We start from the raw sequence: 12,803 nt of genomic DNA, 5'->3' as shown, positions 1-12,803 counted from the left end.
TATGTATTAGGGATGCATCGATACCATTTTCTCCCAACCGAGTACAAGTACATGTATTTTAGTACTCGCCGATACCGATACCTATTTAGAATGATGCAATCTGGAGCATTATGGAATAGTTTAGTTTTTAGTGTAAAATAGTGCAGTGGAACAGTTGCTTGGGTTGCCATCACTAATTGTAAAAAAAACCCAAAAAAAACCCACCGCACAGACATCATTGAGAAAGCTTCTGACAAGCTAACGTTAACGTTCATTAATAAACGCACGTAATTAACGTTGTGCACATCATACATGCGATGCGATTCTGCTGATTGAAATATTTACTTTAAAAGGATAATACAGTCCGATCCCATCTGAGCCGATTCTATCAGCACATACATTCGTGGTTCACCTAGATAAATCGTAAACGACTCTGAGTCGGCTGCCGCTCTGTGGTAATAACCAGTATAATTAAGCCTGAGCTTTATAATGTAAGCGAGTCACACAGAATGTTCTGTAGTAGTTGGTGTTTATTTACAACCGCATCATTTATTATAACAGTAAACACGGAGAGATGACTGAGAAAAGAAACTTACGCGGTTCTTAAAATGAGTCGACTCCTGAATCACTTGTATCGACACTGAACAGAGTATTGAACACAAACACGTCCTATAACAGCGGTCGCTGCTTTTGTAACCGGTTATCTTCGCTGTTAGCTCTATTTTGAAGTTTTGTTTTTTTTGTCAAACGGAACTGAATAACATTAAACGTGCGTGTGAGCGTGGTCAGTGAGAATAATTCAGTCTGTCTCCCGTGGGTGAAAAATGAATTGCTTTAGTTTTAGAAGTAAAAAAATCTCGTAATGTCACGCCCCCCGGTCAGGCACTCGCGCCCCAGAGGTTGAAAATCCCTGCGTTAACGCAGCAACGTGCACTAGGCACAAGGTATCGGAGGTTTAGTATCGGAGCCTCGTTTGCGAGTACGAGTACGAGTTAATGAGTGCGGTATCGGGCTAATACCCGATACCAGTATCGGTACTCATGCATCTCTAGTATGTATGATGCAAAACATTAATTATGTTATTTTAGGTTGTGAAATGCGATGGTTGACGAATGGTGATGCGATGGTTGGCGCTTTGTAGCTCAAAGTCTGGATCAATCCACTGTGCTGTTAAGCTTAACATGGAGGTGATCTTTATATATCACGCGATCGGATCTGCTGAATTTAGGAAATATCGACCAATCGCATATTTTGATAAAAAATCGGCAGATTTCGATACATAGCCGATCGATCCTTCCATCTCTACTTATAACCAGTAATAACAGAAAGAAATTTAGTGTCCCTGTGTGGTACTTTGGTACTCCAAGTTACGCTTTTTTTTTCCCGTAAAGCTTTTTCGATTCTCCCGAGAAGCCGATTTTCAAAACCCCGAGCTGCAGAACCAGCACACGAGGAGTAAATCCAGCTAAACACAGATACATGTGGAGCTTTTGGACTGGATTTAACAGTTATTTCACACAAATGGATGTCCGTGTCACGAAACTTCTGTGATGTTTTATCGCTCAAGCGGCTCGAGCGCACTAAAGAAAACAACGACTACGACGAACACGCCTACGCCTTCTTATCACCGATAGTTATCCGAATGCTTTTGCATAAAGATGAACATCTGTAACAACGGCACAGATGCTCACACACTCACTTTGCGTAGACCCGTCCATCAAACCACTGTCACAATACAAACACTTTAAGAACTGGCTTTTTTTATTTTGGTATTCAGGTTTTACTGTAACGCTGTTAAGTAACTTATTTGTTTTTTTATATTCAAGTTAAGCTGCTACATTACTTGTGAGTGGAGATTTTTGTTAATTTTTAGTCTATCACTGCATTAAACAGAATTATGTTCTTTGAATATAAAGTTCAAAGTGAAACTGTAATTATCTCACTTCATTTTTACTACAATGCTGCACTAGGTTTGTTTACTTTTATTTTGTAAAAGAACATTAAGCAATAGCTTGGATGCAGGCAATTTTTTTCCTACAGCACTGCAGAGCTATTCAGTTGTTAAACATGTACATTGGATTAATTTGAATAACTGTAATGTACTTGAAGTGTGCACTGTGTAAACAGTGTTATCTAGTTCTTATCTAGACAATATCTAGAAAATACAAGTATCGGTTTGAGAATCGGTATCGGATCGGGATCAAAATTAAGGATCGGGAACAAAAAAACGTGATCGGGACATCCCTAGCCTTGGCATATCAAAAAGTATCTAAAAGGCCAAGAGTAGATATCATACAAGGGCTGAAACTCAAACAAACCGGCCCGATTTAAGTTCAGATAGAGAAAAGCTACTCCACTTAATCTGTTAGAGCAGTGGTGCCCAACCACCGGGTCGCAAGGTCTGGGAAATATCTAATATGAAACCAATCCATGGTGCAAAAAAGGTTGGGGACCGCTGTGTTAGAGGCTCTTGCCATTCCAGACAACGAACGCACATGGGTAGGAGGGCGATTGCTGGGTAGGAGAGCCACTGCATTATCCAGTGCTTGTTATTGGTATTCATTGGAAGACAACTTAAGAGGAAGAGGATGGAAGCAATTAGAGCAACAAAGAACGAGCCAGAAAACACTATCCATATGCTCATATATGGTACTAATTCTTAAATTATTACCAAAGTTTGACTTCTTGGTCAGTGATGCTTGATGCACTTACTTAATTAACTTAAGAACAAATGAAAATCAAATATTTAATGCCTAGTTCACACTCAGAGTGCAGGGTCAGCCATTGCACAGCGCACCTGGAGCCAAGTAGGTTAAGGACCTTGCTCAGTGGCTGCAAGGCAGAGCTAAGATTCAAACCCTCAACCTTTTGATTAACAGCCCAAAGCTCTACCCACTAGGCTACCACTGTTCCCAATATAGACATATTCTACAACGACATCTCCATTACTGATGTATTGATGATAGTAGTGAATATTGTCAAAAACAACTTTTAAATTGCAAAGGCTATTCAGTGACACCCTGCACCCCACAAAAGGGGCACAATCACCCTGAAAGAAGCCACTCAACATGGTATAAAAGTTTCATTATATCTATGAAAGTAATTAGTTCAAAATACTTTGCTATAAACTACAGTGACTCTTTTATCTAAGGGTGATCTATGGACCCAAAATGCCCCCCAACAGAATTAGAACTCAGCGGTAAAGTACGCTAGCGCACCAGAGCTGGGGTCTCGAATACATCGTATCGAACCTCAGCTCTGCCGTTCCGACTGGGCTGGGCGGCAGAATGACCAACGATCGTCTGTTGTTCAGGGTTAGAGGGTAAAAAAGTCGGATCGTAGGTCCTCATAACTGGTGCGACTGTGGCCCCCTGCTGGCTGACCGACCGATGCCGCCTGCACAGGGCTGAGGAATAACGCTGAAGGGGGCGTGGCCCTCCGTACACAGTGCCCGTCAGGTGTATGGACTCGACTCGTGCAGGTGAAAAACGCAGTCTGTACTGACTCTCTTTTATTTATCTAAATAATGAATGCCCTTTTATTTTTGAGGTAGATACAAACTATGCGAAACAATGCTGCACGTTTCCCTTTTTGTGTAAAAATAAACGGAAATTTGAAAACAAAACCCACATTTATATAAATAAATGAATAATACAAATAAAGAAAGTATCCTCACATGAATAAATCTGGCTGGAAAACTCCGAAGCTGGCAACCCCGTACTGACGTCAACCAGGCGAGGTGAACAGCGCCAGTGCCCTCTGCTGTTCAAAGTGAAACCGATTTGAATCGTTACACATGCGAATCGATTTTTAACTGTCTTGTGGTGCGTCGTTACGTCCCTAGTCCGCGCGTATCTGTGTTTAGCCGGATTTTCCTCGCTGTTTCGCTTTTAAACTTGTGTTACAGCTCGGTGTGCTGAGAGATTGTAAGAATCAGCTTTTCAGAGTCGCTTTCGAAACGTGAATGCAGTCTGTACTGACTGTACGTGCCAGTCAAGAGGAGTCCTCGTTCGGCGAAGGGTTGAATCGGGGTAATCGGACACGACTAGATTAGGGGGGGAAATGGGGGGGGGGCTCAATTAACAAAAGTTCAACTCCACCACGCGAGTCGTTCTACTAGGTTTATTAGAAGAAATCCATGGAAAACACCAACAAATCAGATGTGGAGACTTTTTTCAGTGCTGATAAGCAGTTAAACCAGTATCTAAAAATGTTTAATCATTTTGTTTGGCTACATTACCATGACTGTGCCTACAAATTGGCCACTCTGGGCGGTCTGGTTCCAACAACCAAGAAACACTGACAAGATAATAATTGCCAAACGTAAACCAACCGTCGAAAGCCATCGTACCTTCTAACAAAAAAAATCACTAGGTCCTAACCAGACAGCTAACACTCCCGTCACAGCTGTGATGGTATAATTGAGTCCAGCTGCTCCCACTTGGAAATGACAAGGTCTTTGATTTTGGGACAAGAGAGTACCCTAGGGCCTAGGAAATATTCTGCTCCTTACTTTCCCACACTGCTGGGCTTCTCTTGCAGTGAGAAAGCAAGAGAGCTTAGGACAGAGGGCACGGGCTGGGGAAATGGGGGGGGGGGGGGGGTAGTGCGAGCCAGAGGACAGGAAGAGAGCTCTCTTCCTAAATGCTTTGGCCCTTGTCAAGTGCATTCATTCGAAAAGGCTGTATTTATGTTTTCCCTACGAGCAGACGTATATCTGTTTCACGTACATAAGGTTGCAACAACAGTGTTTCCTGATTTAAATCGACATAAAGCAGACGTCCAGATACTTCTCATCAACAAGATTCTGAGTCTTATATGGGCAGATGAAATGCAGACGCTTCTTTTAGTCCTCAGAGGAAAGGAAATTCACAGAAGCCCAGTATACCACTGCATTGTCCAGTGCTTGTTATTGGTATTGGTATTCATTAGAAGACAACTTAAGAGGATGGAAGCAATTAGAAGAACTAAGATTGAGCCACTAATCACTTTGTAGTTCTACAATTACTGACTGTAGTCCATCTTTTTCTCTACATACTTTTTTAGCCTGTTTTCACCCTGTTCTTTAATGGTCAGGACCCCCACAGGACCACTACAGAGCAGGTATTATTTGGGTGGTGGATCATTCTCAGCCCTGCAGTTACGATGACATGGAGTTTTGTTTTTTTTAATACCGTGTCCGCTCACCGTCCACTTTATTAGACACTCCTACCTAGTTGGTCCACCTTGTAGATGTAAAGTCAGAGACGATCGCTCATCTATTGCTGCTGTTTGAGTCGGTCATCTTGTAGACCTTCATCAGTGGGCACGGGGCGCCATTGGCCGGATACTTTTGGTTGGTGGACTATTCTCAGTCTATCAGCATGCCGCATCAGAGCCGCTGTGTCCGATCCATTTGATTCATACCAGCACAACACACACTAACACACTGAGAATTATCCAATACCTAAATAATACCTGCTCTGTGGCGGTCCTGTGGAGGTCCTGACCATTGAAGAACAGCATGAAAGGGGGCTAACAAAGCATGCAGAGAAATAGATGGACTACAGTCAGTAATTGTAGAACTACAAAGTGCTTCTATATGGTAAGTGGAGCCGATAAAATGGATTAGATTATTACCAAAGTTTGGTTTCTTGGTCAGTGATGCTTGTTGCACTTAATTAATAAACTTAAGAACAAATTAAATCAAATATTTAAGACTGCACGAGCCAATGGGTAAACAGATTCCTAAGCTAGTCGTTTGATTTCTGCAACTGGTCCACTGTTGTTAATGGTTAACCCCCTGCTGAAGGTGTCATGTGTCATGTGGATTCTTAATTTAGTGCTATAGGAACGTCTATGTCTACGTCAATGGACTGATTCATTGGAATGACAAAAAAACTACTTGGACTCCAAATTGACACCCAATAAGAAGGTGGTCAACCCAATCTGACAGGAAATGTGTCTGGATGTAATTCAAAAACCACTAAAATAGGTCTACTATGAACTAGTGGTAGCTCAGTGGACTAGTAATCAGAGAGTTGCCGGTTCTAGCCCCAATGCCGACAAGGTCCTTAAGTCTTCCTTACAATTCAACATCATAGCAAACCTGTCTTGGCTTAATATCTACTGACCTAAAATTTCAGACAGATTTCCACTTAGCATTAAATAAATACCCTTGGCAAGACACCACTGTTCCATGTACTTTTTAATGGGAAAAATTCAAAGAAGTCCTTTAAATATACAGTAGAGACAGTAACATCATACAAGACCATGATACAAAGTTGATGCCAGGTCTGCCATGTCTACTATAAGTATGTCCCAAATAACATAGTTATTAATGAATACAGCTAATGACATCTCTGTGACCATACAAAAGCAATTCTGACTCTGCACCCAATAAGAAGTTAGTCAAACCGAGGTTGGAATGCAACCTAAGAGCTAAGAGCCTAAAATAGGTTTGTATATTCTGGCTAAAATAGCCACCAAAATAGGTCTGCAGTTGTAGGGAACTAGACTGGTATTCAGAATGTTGTCGGGTCAAGCCCCACTGCCGCCAAGTTGCCAGTGTTGGGGGTCTATTCAAGATCCTTAAACCTTTAAAGCTTATATTGTATTCGGGCATAATTGTAAGTCTTCTTGGAGCTTCAACATTTTCACTTTTATTCAGTCATAATTGTAAGTCTAGGACTAGTAATCAGAAGGCTGGTGGTTCAAGCCCCACTGCCAGCAAGTCCATAGGTGGGCATAATTGTTAGTCTAGGACTAGTAATCAGAAGGATGGTGGTTCAAGCCCCAGTGCCAGCAAAGTCCATAGGTGGGCATAATTGTTAGTCTAGGACTAGTAGTCAGAAGGCTGGTGGTTCAAGCCCCACTGCCAGCAAGTCCACTGGTGTGCATAATTGTAGGTCTAGGACTAGTAATCAGAAGGCTGGTGGTTCAAGCCCCATTGCCAGCAAGTCCATTGGTGGGCCCCCGTACACAGTGGAACGCTTTATAGCTTAAATTGTGTTTAGTCATGATTGTAAGTCTAGGACTAGTAATCAGAAGGCTGGTGGTTCAAGCCCCACTGCCAGGAAGTCAATTAGTGGGCATAATTGTAAGTCTAGGACTAGTAATCAGAAGGATGGTGGTTCAAGCCCCACTGCCAGCAAGTCCACTGGTGCGCATAATTGTAAGTCTAGGACTAGTAATCAGAAGGCTGGTGGTTCAAGCCGCATTCCCAGCAAGTCCACTTGTGAACATAATTGTAAGTCTAGGACTAGTAATCAGAAGGATGGTGGTTCAAGCCCCACTGCCAGCAAGTCCACTGGTGCGCATAATTGTAAGTCTAGGACTAGTAATCAGAAGGCTGGTGGTTCAAGCCCCATTCCCAGCAAGTCCACTTGTGAACATAATTGTAAGTCTAGGACTAGTAATCAGAAGGATGGTGGTTCAAGCCCCACTGCCAGCAAGTCCACTGGTGCGCATAATTGTAGGTCTAGGACTAGTAATCAGAAGGCTGGTGGTTCAAGCCCCATTGCCAGCAAGTCCACTGGTGCGCATAATTGTAGGTCTAGGACTAGTAATCAGAAGGATGGTGGTTCAAGCCCCACTGCCAAAAAATAAAACACAACTCGGATACGAGATAAAATACCTGCTCGGATCGCCCTGCCTCACCTCTGACTGGCTGCTAAATCAGGCTTCACTTCTAGTTTTTGGAGAGGTGTACTCCTGGATCGTCAAGTCAAGACTTGCCTGCTTCCTGCCCAAACCAGCCAACATGGAGATAAAAGCCATCAAAGGCTGAGTATATAAAAATAAGAGCTTACGGCTTAGAATCCCAGATTTGTTGTGGCTTCCCACCTACTGAGATACACATCCTATCCATCCTAGAAAAAAAAAAATCACCATCATTATGCCGAGACATTTCATCTTCATTTCACGACTCCAAAAGATGGGTAGTGTTTGGGGGTTTTCTGCACAGAAGTGTGTCGACTGCAGGGGGCTACTTCCACCCGTCATTATCAATAACGTCAGCGGTAATTACAGATGTGCGAGATCTTTTAGGGCTCCGGGTTTTACCAGCCTTTAAGCGAACATGTTCTTCACACTGCTTCGATTGGAATGCATTTTAAAAATGGATCCAACAACCAGGATTAAGTTCAGCTGTATTCTTTGATTCAGTATCATCCAGCAAGGCAGGAATGCCATGAACGGGGTGGGGTGCCAATCCAGCACAGAGCTTCCTCCACCCCCTCTCAGACATCGCCAATCGTGTCTGCTTAGACGCCATGCTGGCTGATAACACAGCTAGGATCCAAACCCAGACCTCAACAACAGTGGGCTAGAACCATGAAGACAAGTCTGCGAGTCGTTATGGAACTGGACTAGTAATCAGAAGGTTGTCAGTTCAAGCCCCACTGACAATGCACAAGATCCTGAACCCTCAAAAGCTCACCTCGAAAGGCAAACGTGCTTTAGATGGTCCTCAGATCTAATATTTTAGACAGCTTTCCACTCGGCATATGATAACCGTCTGGGTTTCTTTCTGACCTTGGCAAGACACCACTGTTCCATGTACTTTTTAATGGGGAAAAGTCAATCACTAACAAGGATTTACAAGACCATGATACAAATATTATGCCAGGACTGCCATGTCTTCTTTATATAAGTACATATAAGTATGCATACGTATATGTATATATTATGTAAATAACAGCACTGAATCAGGAGTGTTCCACCTACCTAAAACAATTTGATCTATTCCATTTTGGAGCTGATTAAAGAACAATGCAGCCCTACTAGCCCTTTATAGATAAGAATGGACACTATGTACACTGCGTTTAAAAAACACGCCTTATCAAATCTAATTCAACTAATATTTCTATTTAAAGAAATAACTCGATTTAAAAACAGCAACACTATCAATAGATTTGCTACAGGCCACTAAGAAACATTGAAAGGTCATGTGGCATGATGTGGCATCACAGCAAGAAGGGCTTGGGATCAATTGCCCCTATGGCTTTCCTCCGGGTGCTCCGGTTTCCACTCGATGACCCAAAGTTCAAAGACATGCCGTCAGGCCAATTGAAGCTAGGTGTGAGTGTGAATTAGTGTGTATGCGCCCTGTGATGGATTGGCGACCTGTCCGGGGTGTTTCCTGCCTTTTGCCCAATTAATCAGACCAGGATAAAGAGGTGATAAACAGACTGTATGTATATGTAAATAAAGGTTGTGTATTAGGCCTATGTTGATTCCCCCCCCCCTCCACACACACACACATACACCCAGTGTGGCCTAACAATTAATTAAGCATTAATGGGATATGGGAATGTTTCCAGTTGGTACACACACAAACAACTGGCAGTTTAATAAGTTTTAATACCCACTGGCAGGCAATGATATCGATTTATGAGATTTATGTGGTGGTTTGGGCAATTGCCACTAGCTTGGCTGTCTCAATCAGGCTGGTGCATGTTTTCCAATTGATGCAGCTTCCAGATCACAGATATTGATTAAAGCTGAATAAAAGATTAAAGATCCTTGGAACTAACTCACTTAAGAAAGATATCGGAGAGGTAGTTGTTAGGTAAATTGAATCGAAATGAATCAAATGAGCTAGAATGTTCAAGCCAAAAAAAAATCCAAATCCTACCCCTACAAGCTAAACTCCAAAGCTTCTCAGAACAACACAGCAGCTTTTCTGTTTAACAGACCTCTTATGTAACGTTAAGGTCAGCACATTTCTTTAATAATGGTGCAGTTGGTGCAGAAGGACTTAAGGTTTGGATTTCTGAAGAGATCTTTATACGGAACACTGTTAGTTATGATAACAGTGATCCATACACAGCGGGGTATTCTATCCTTGTACTTCAAACTGTGTAGGGAGCATATATACTGTACATATACACATATATATATATATATATATATATATATATATATATAGAGCCCGAATCATTTAAAACGAGTCTGAGTCACTCACAAACTCGAGTCCCCATCTCTGATCTGTGGAGGTTCACAAGACCCAGTCACTGTTGTTATTATTTCTCAATAGCAGTAACCATTAGATCCAAGATTTAAAAAAAATAAATCCCTTTATGGACAGTTTACCCTGTATGGTCAAAAGTATGTAGACACTTGATAATAAGCTTGTTTGACTTTCTAATCCAAAACCACGGGAATTAATAACCATAAAGATCTTCGCTCCTTCCCAGCGGAACCCGACCTTTTTTTAGCACCACGGACCGGTTTCATATAAGATATAATTTCACGGCCCTGCTGCTTTATAACTAGTGGACCAAGGGGACTAGAAAAGAAGTGCGCAATACCAAAATATTCCAACTTCATCCTGCAAAGTGCACTTGGGTCAAGCGATTATTATGTTTTGCACACCAAGCAAGATGCAGGTGTACATATATATATATATATATATAAAATTGTCACACATAACTAATGTTAACACATGCTGACGCTAGGGACTCTTGTTGTTTACAAGTCTATCTTTTTTCGAGTCCGAGTCGAGTCTGAAGTCACTGTGCGTGCGACTCACATGCGACTCGGACTCGTGTCACAGACTCAAGTCCCCATCTCTGATCTGTGGAGGTTCACAAGACCCAGTCACTGTTATTATTTCTTAAAAAAAGAAATGCCTTTATGGACAGTTCACCCTGTATGGTCAAAAGTATGTAGACACTTGATAATAAGCTTGTTTGACTTTCTAATCCAAATCCATGGGAATTAATAACCATAAGGATCGTCCCTCCTTCCAGTCTTTACATTCTTTTGGGCCATGTAGTGTAAACCTGCAGAACCCAACCTTTTTTGCACCAGGGATCGGTTTCATATAAGATATAATTTCACGGTCCTGCTGCTTCATAACTAGTGGACCAAGGGGACTAGAAAAGACCAAGGTATTCCAACTTCACCCTGCAAAGTGCACTTGGGTCAAGCTGTTATTATGTTTTGCACACCAAGCAAGATGCAAATGTAACTTTTGGACCCTGAGTCAGAAGACACATGGTGACATGATGCGTGATTTAAAAAAGCGTCTTACCTAAATGCAGGGTTAGATTGATGGAGCCGGGGTACTGGATGCCAGCTAACATGGTCTGACTTTGCCACCAAGTGGTCTCGGCCTGGTTGTTATAGTCGGTGAGGTAGACGGCACTGTGATGGTACCTGGGGTCGCGGGCATCGCAGATGTGGCACGACTTGGTGACTCCGGTAACGCCGGTTTGGACGCAGTACTCTTCAGGAGGAGAACCACACGTGTTTGTGGCCACGACGGTCACGTTAAAGGCTGCGTTCACGAACTCCGGCATGCAGCGTTGCGGCTGGTTCGCCTCGTCCACGCACTCGTCCATAGCGGCGTGCCCCCTCCCGAGCCATACAGTCAGTAAACTTAAAACAAGACCCAAGCAGCGCATTGTGTTCTCGGTCGGTCCGTTCGTCCGTCCGTCCGCGCTATCTCAGCTCTCCTTCTTTTCCAGTGAGTTTCCTTCAAAACAGCAATCCGTGCGCGCTCGTGAACGTGCGGTAACTCTCCAGCTACCGAGCTCGCCAAGCCGATAATAAAATCATGCGTGAACGCGCAGCTACTCTCGACCACGGCAGACCGACCTTCTCCGACTTTCCGCTCTTTAAAGCGCTAACAAACTTCCACTACTGCGCTAAAAGCACCGCCATGGAAAAGGAGAAAAAAGTTCGCAGGAAGAGAACTACATCCGAGCAGGCTACACCCTGCCAGCTAGTGCGCAAGTCAAAGAAGCCAAGGGGGAAAAAGTTTGTACCTCTACTTCCGCCCACAGAGCGCTCTGATAATCCCCCGAGGTGCTGAAAAACCCAGTCTGGAATAAAGAGGCGTGGCTTGTGAGCAACGAGACTTCTCATTGGTCAGTTTGCATGTCAGTCTGATCAGTTGGCGAGTCGATGGGGGTGCAAAAGTCTCACGCTCCACGTACGCCTAATAATAATAATAATAATAATAATAATAATGATAATAATAATAATAATGATAATAACAATGATATTAATAATGATAATAATAATAATGATGATAATAATGATAATAACAATGATAATAATAATGATGATAATAATAATAATAATAATAATGATAATAATGATAATAATAATAATGATAATAATAATAATGATAATAACAATGATAATAATAATGATAATAATAATAATAATACTAATAATATAAATAAAAATAATGATAATAACAATGATAATAATAATGATAATAATAATGATAATAATGATAATAATAATAATAATAATGATAATAATAATGATAATAATAATAATAATAATAATGATAATAATAATTATAATAATTATAATAATAATAATAATGATAACAATGATAATAATAATAATGATAATGATAATAATAATGATAATAATAATAATGATAATAATATTAATAATGATAATAATAATTATAATAATAATAATGATATTATTAATGATAATAATATCAATAATAATAATAATAATAATGATAATAATAATAATTAGAATAATAATTATAATAATGATAATAATAATGATAATAATGATAATAATAATGATAATAACAATTATAATAATAATGATAATAATAATAATAATGATGATAATAATGATAATAACAATGATAATAATAATGATAATAATAATAATAATAATAATAATAATATTAATAATAATAATAAAATAATAATGATAATAACAATGATAATAATAATGATAATAATGATAATAATGATAATAATGATAATAATGATAATAATAATAATAATGATAATAATGATAATAATAATAATGATGATAATAATGATAATAACAATGATAATAATAATGATAATAATAAT

At 40.6% G+C, this 12,803-nt stretch overlaps 1 protein-coding gene across 1 annotated transcript in view; it reads right to left on the bottom strand.

The window, feature by feature from the left end:
- lamc1 (laminin, gamma 1) overlaps positions 1-11,722 on the bottom strand; it is a 123,040-nt gene extending 111,318 nt beyond the window's left edge. Inside the window, exon 1 of the mRNA XM_062993924.1 lies at positions 10,997-11,722. Within this exon, the coding sequence (XP_062849994.1) occupies positions 10,997-11,369 (373 nt within the window). The 5' untranslated portion in view covers positions 11,370-11,722. The remainder of the gene's footprint in view (positions 1-10,996) is intronic.
- Between the last annotated feature and the right edge of the window lie 1,081 nt (positions 11,723-12,803).

Source organism: Trichomycterus rosablanca, chromosome 4 (assembly GCF_030014385.1).
Source record: "Trichomycterus rosablanca isolate fTriRos1 chromosome 4, fTriRos1.hap1, whole genome shotgun sequence".
NCBI lineage: Eukaryota > Metazoa > Chordata > Actinopteri > Siluriformes > Trichomycteridae > Trichomycterus > Trichomycterus rosablanca.
Note: the sequence above shows the minus strand (reverse complement) of the source record. Positions and strands in the feature narration are given on the sequence as shown.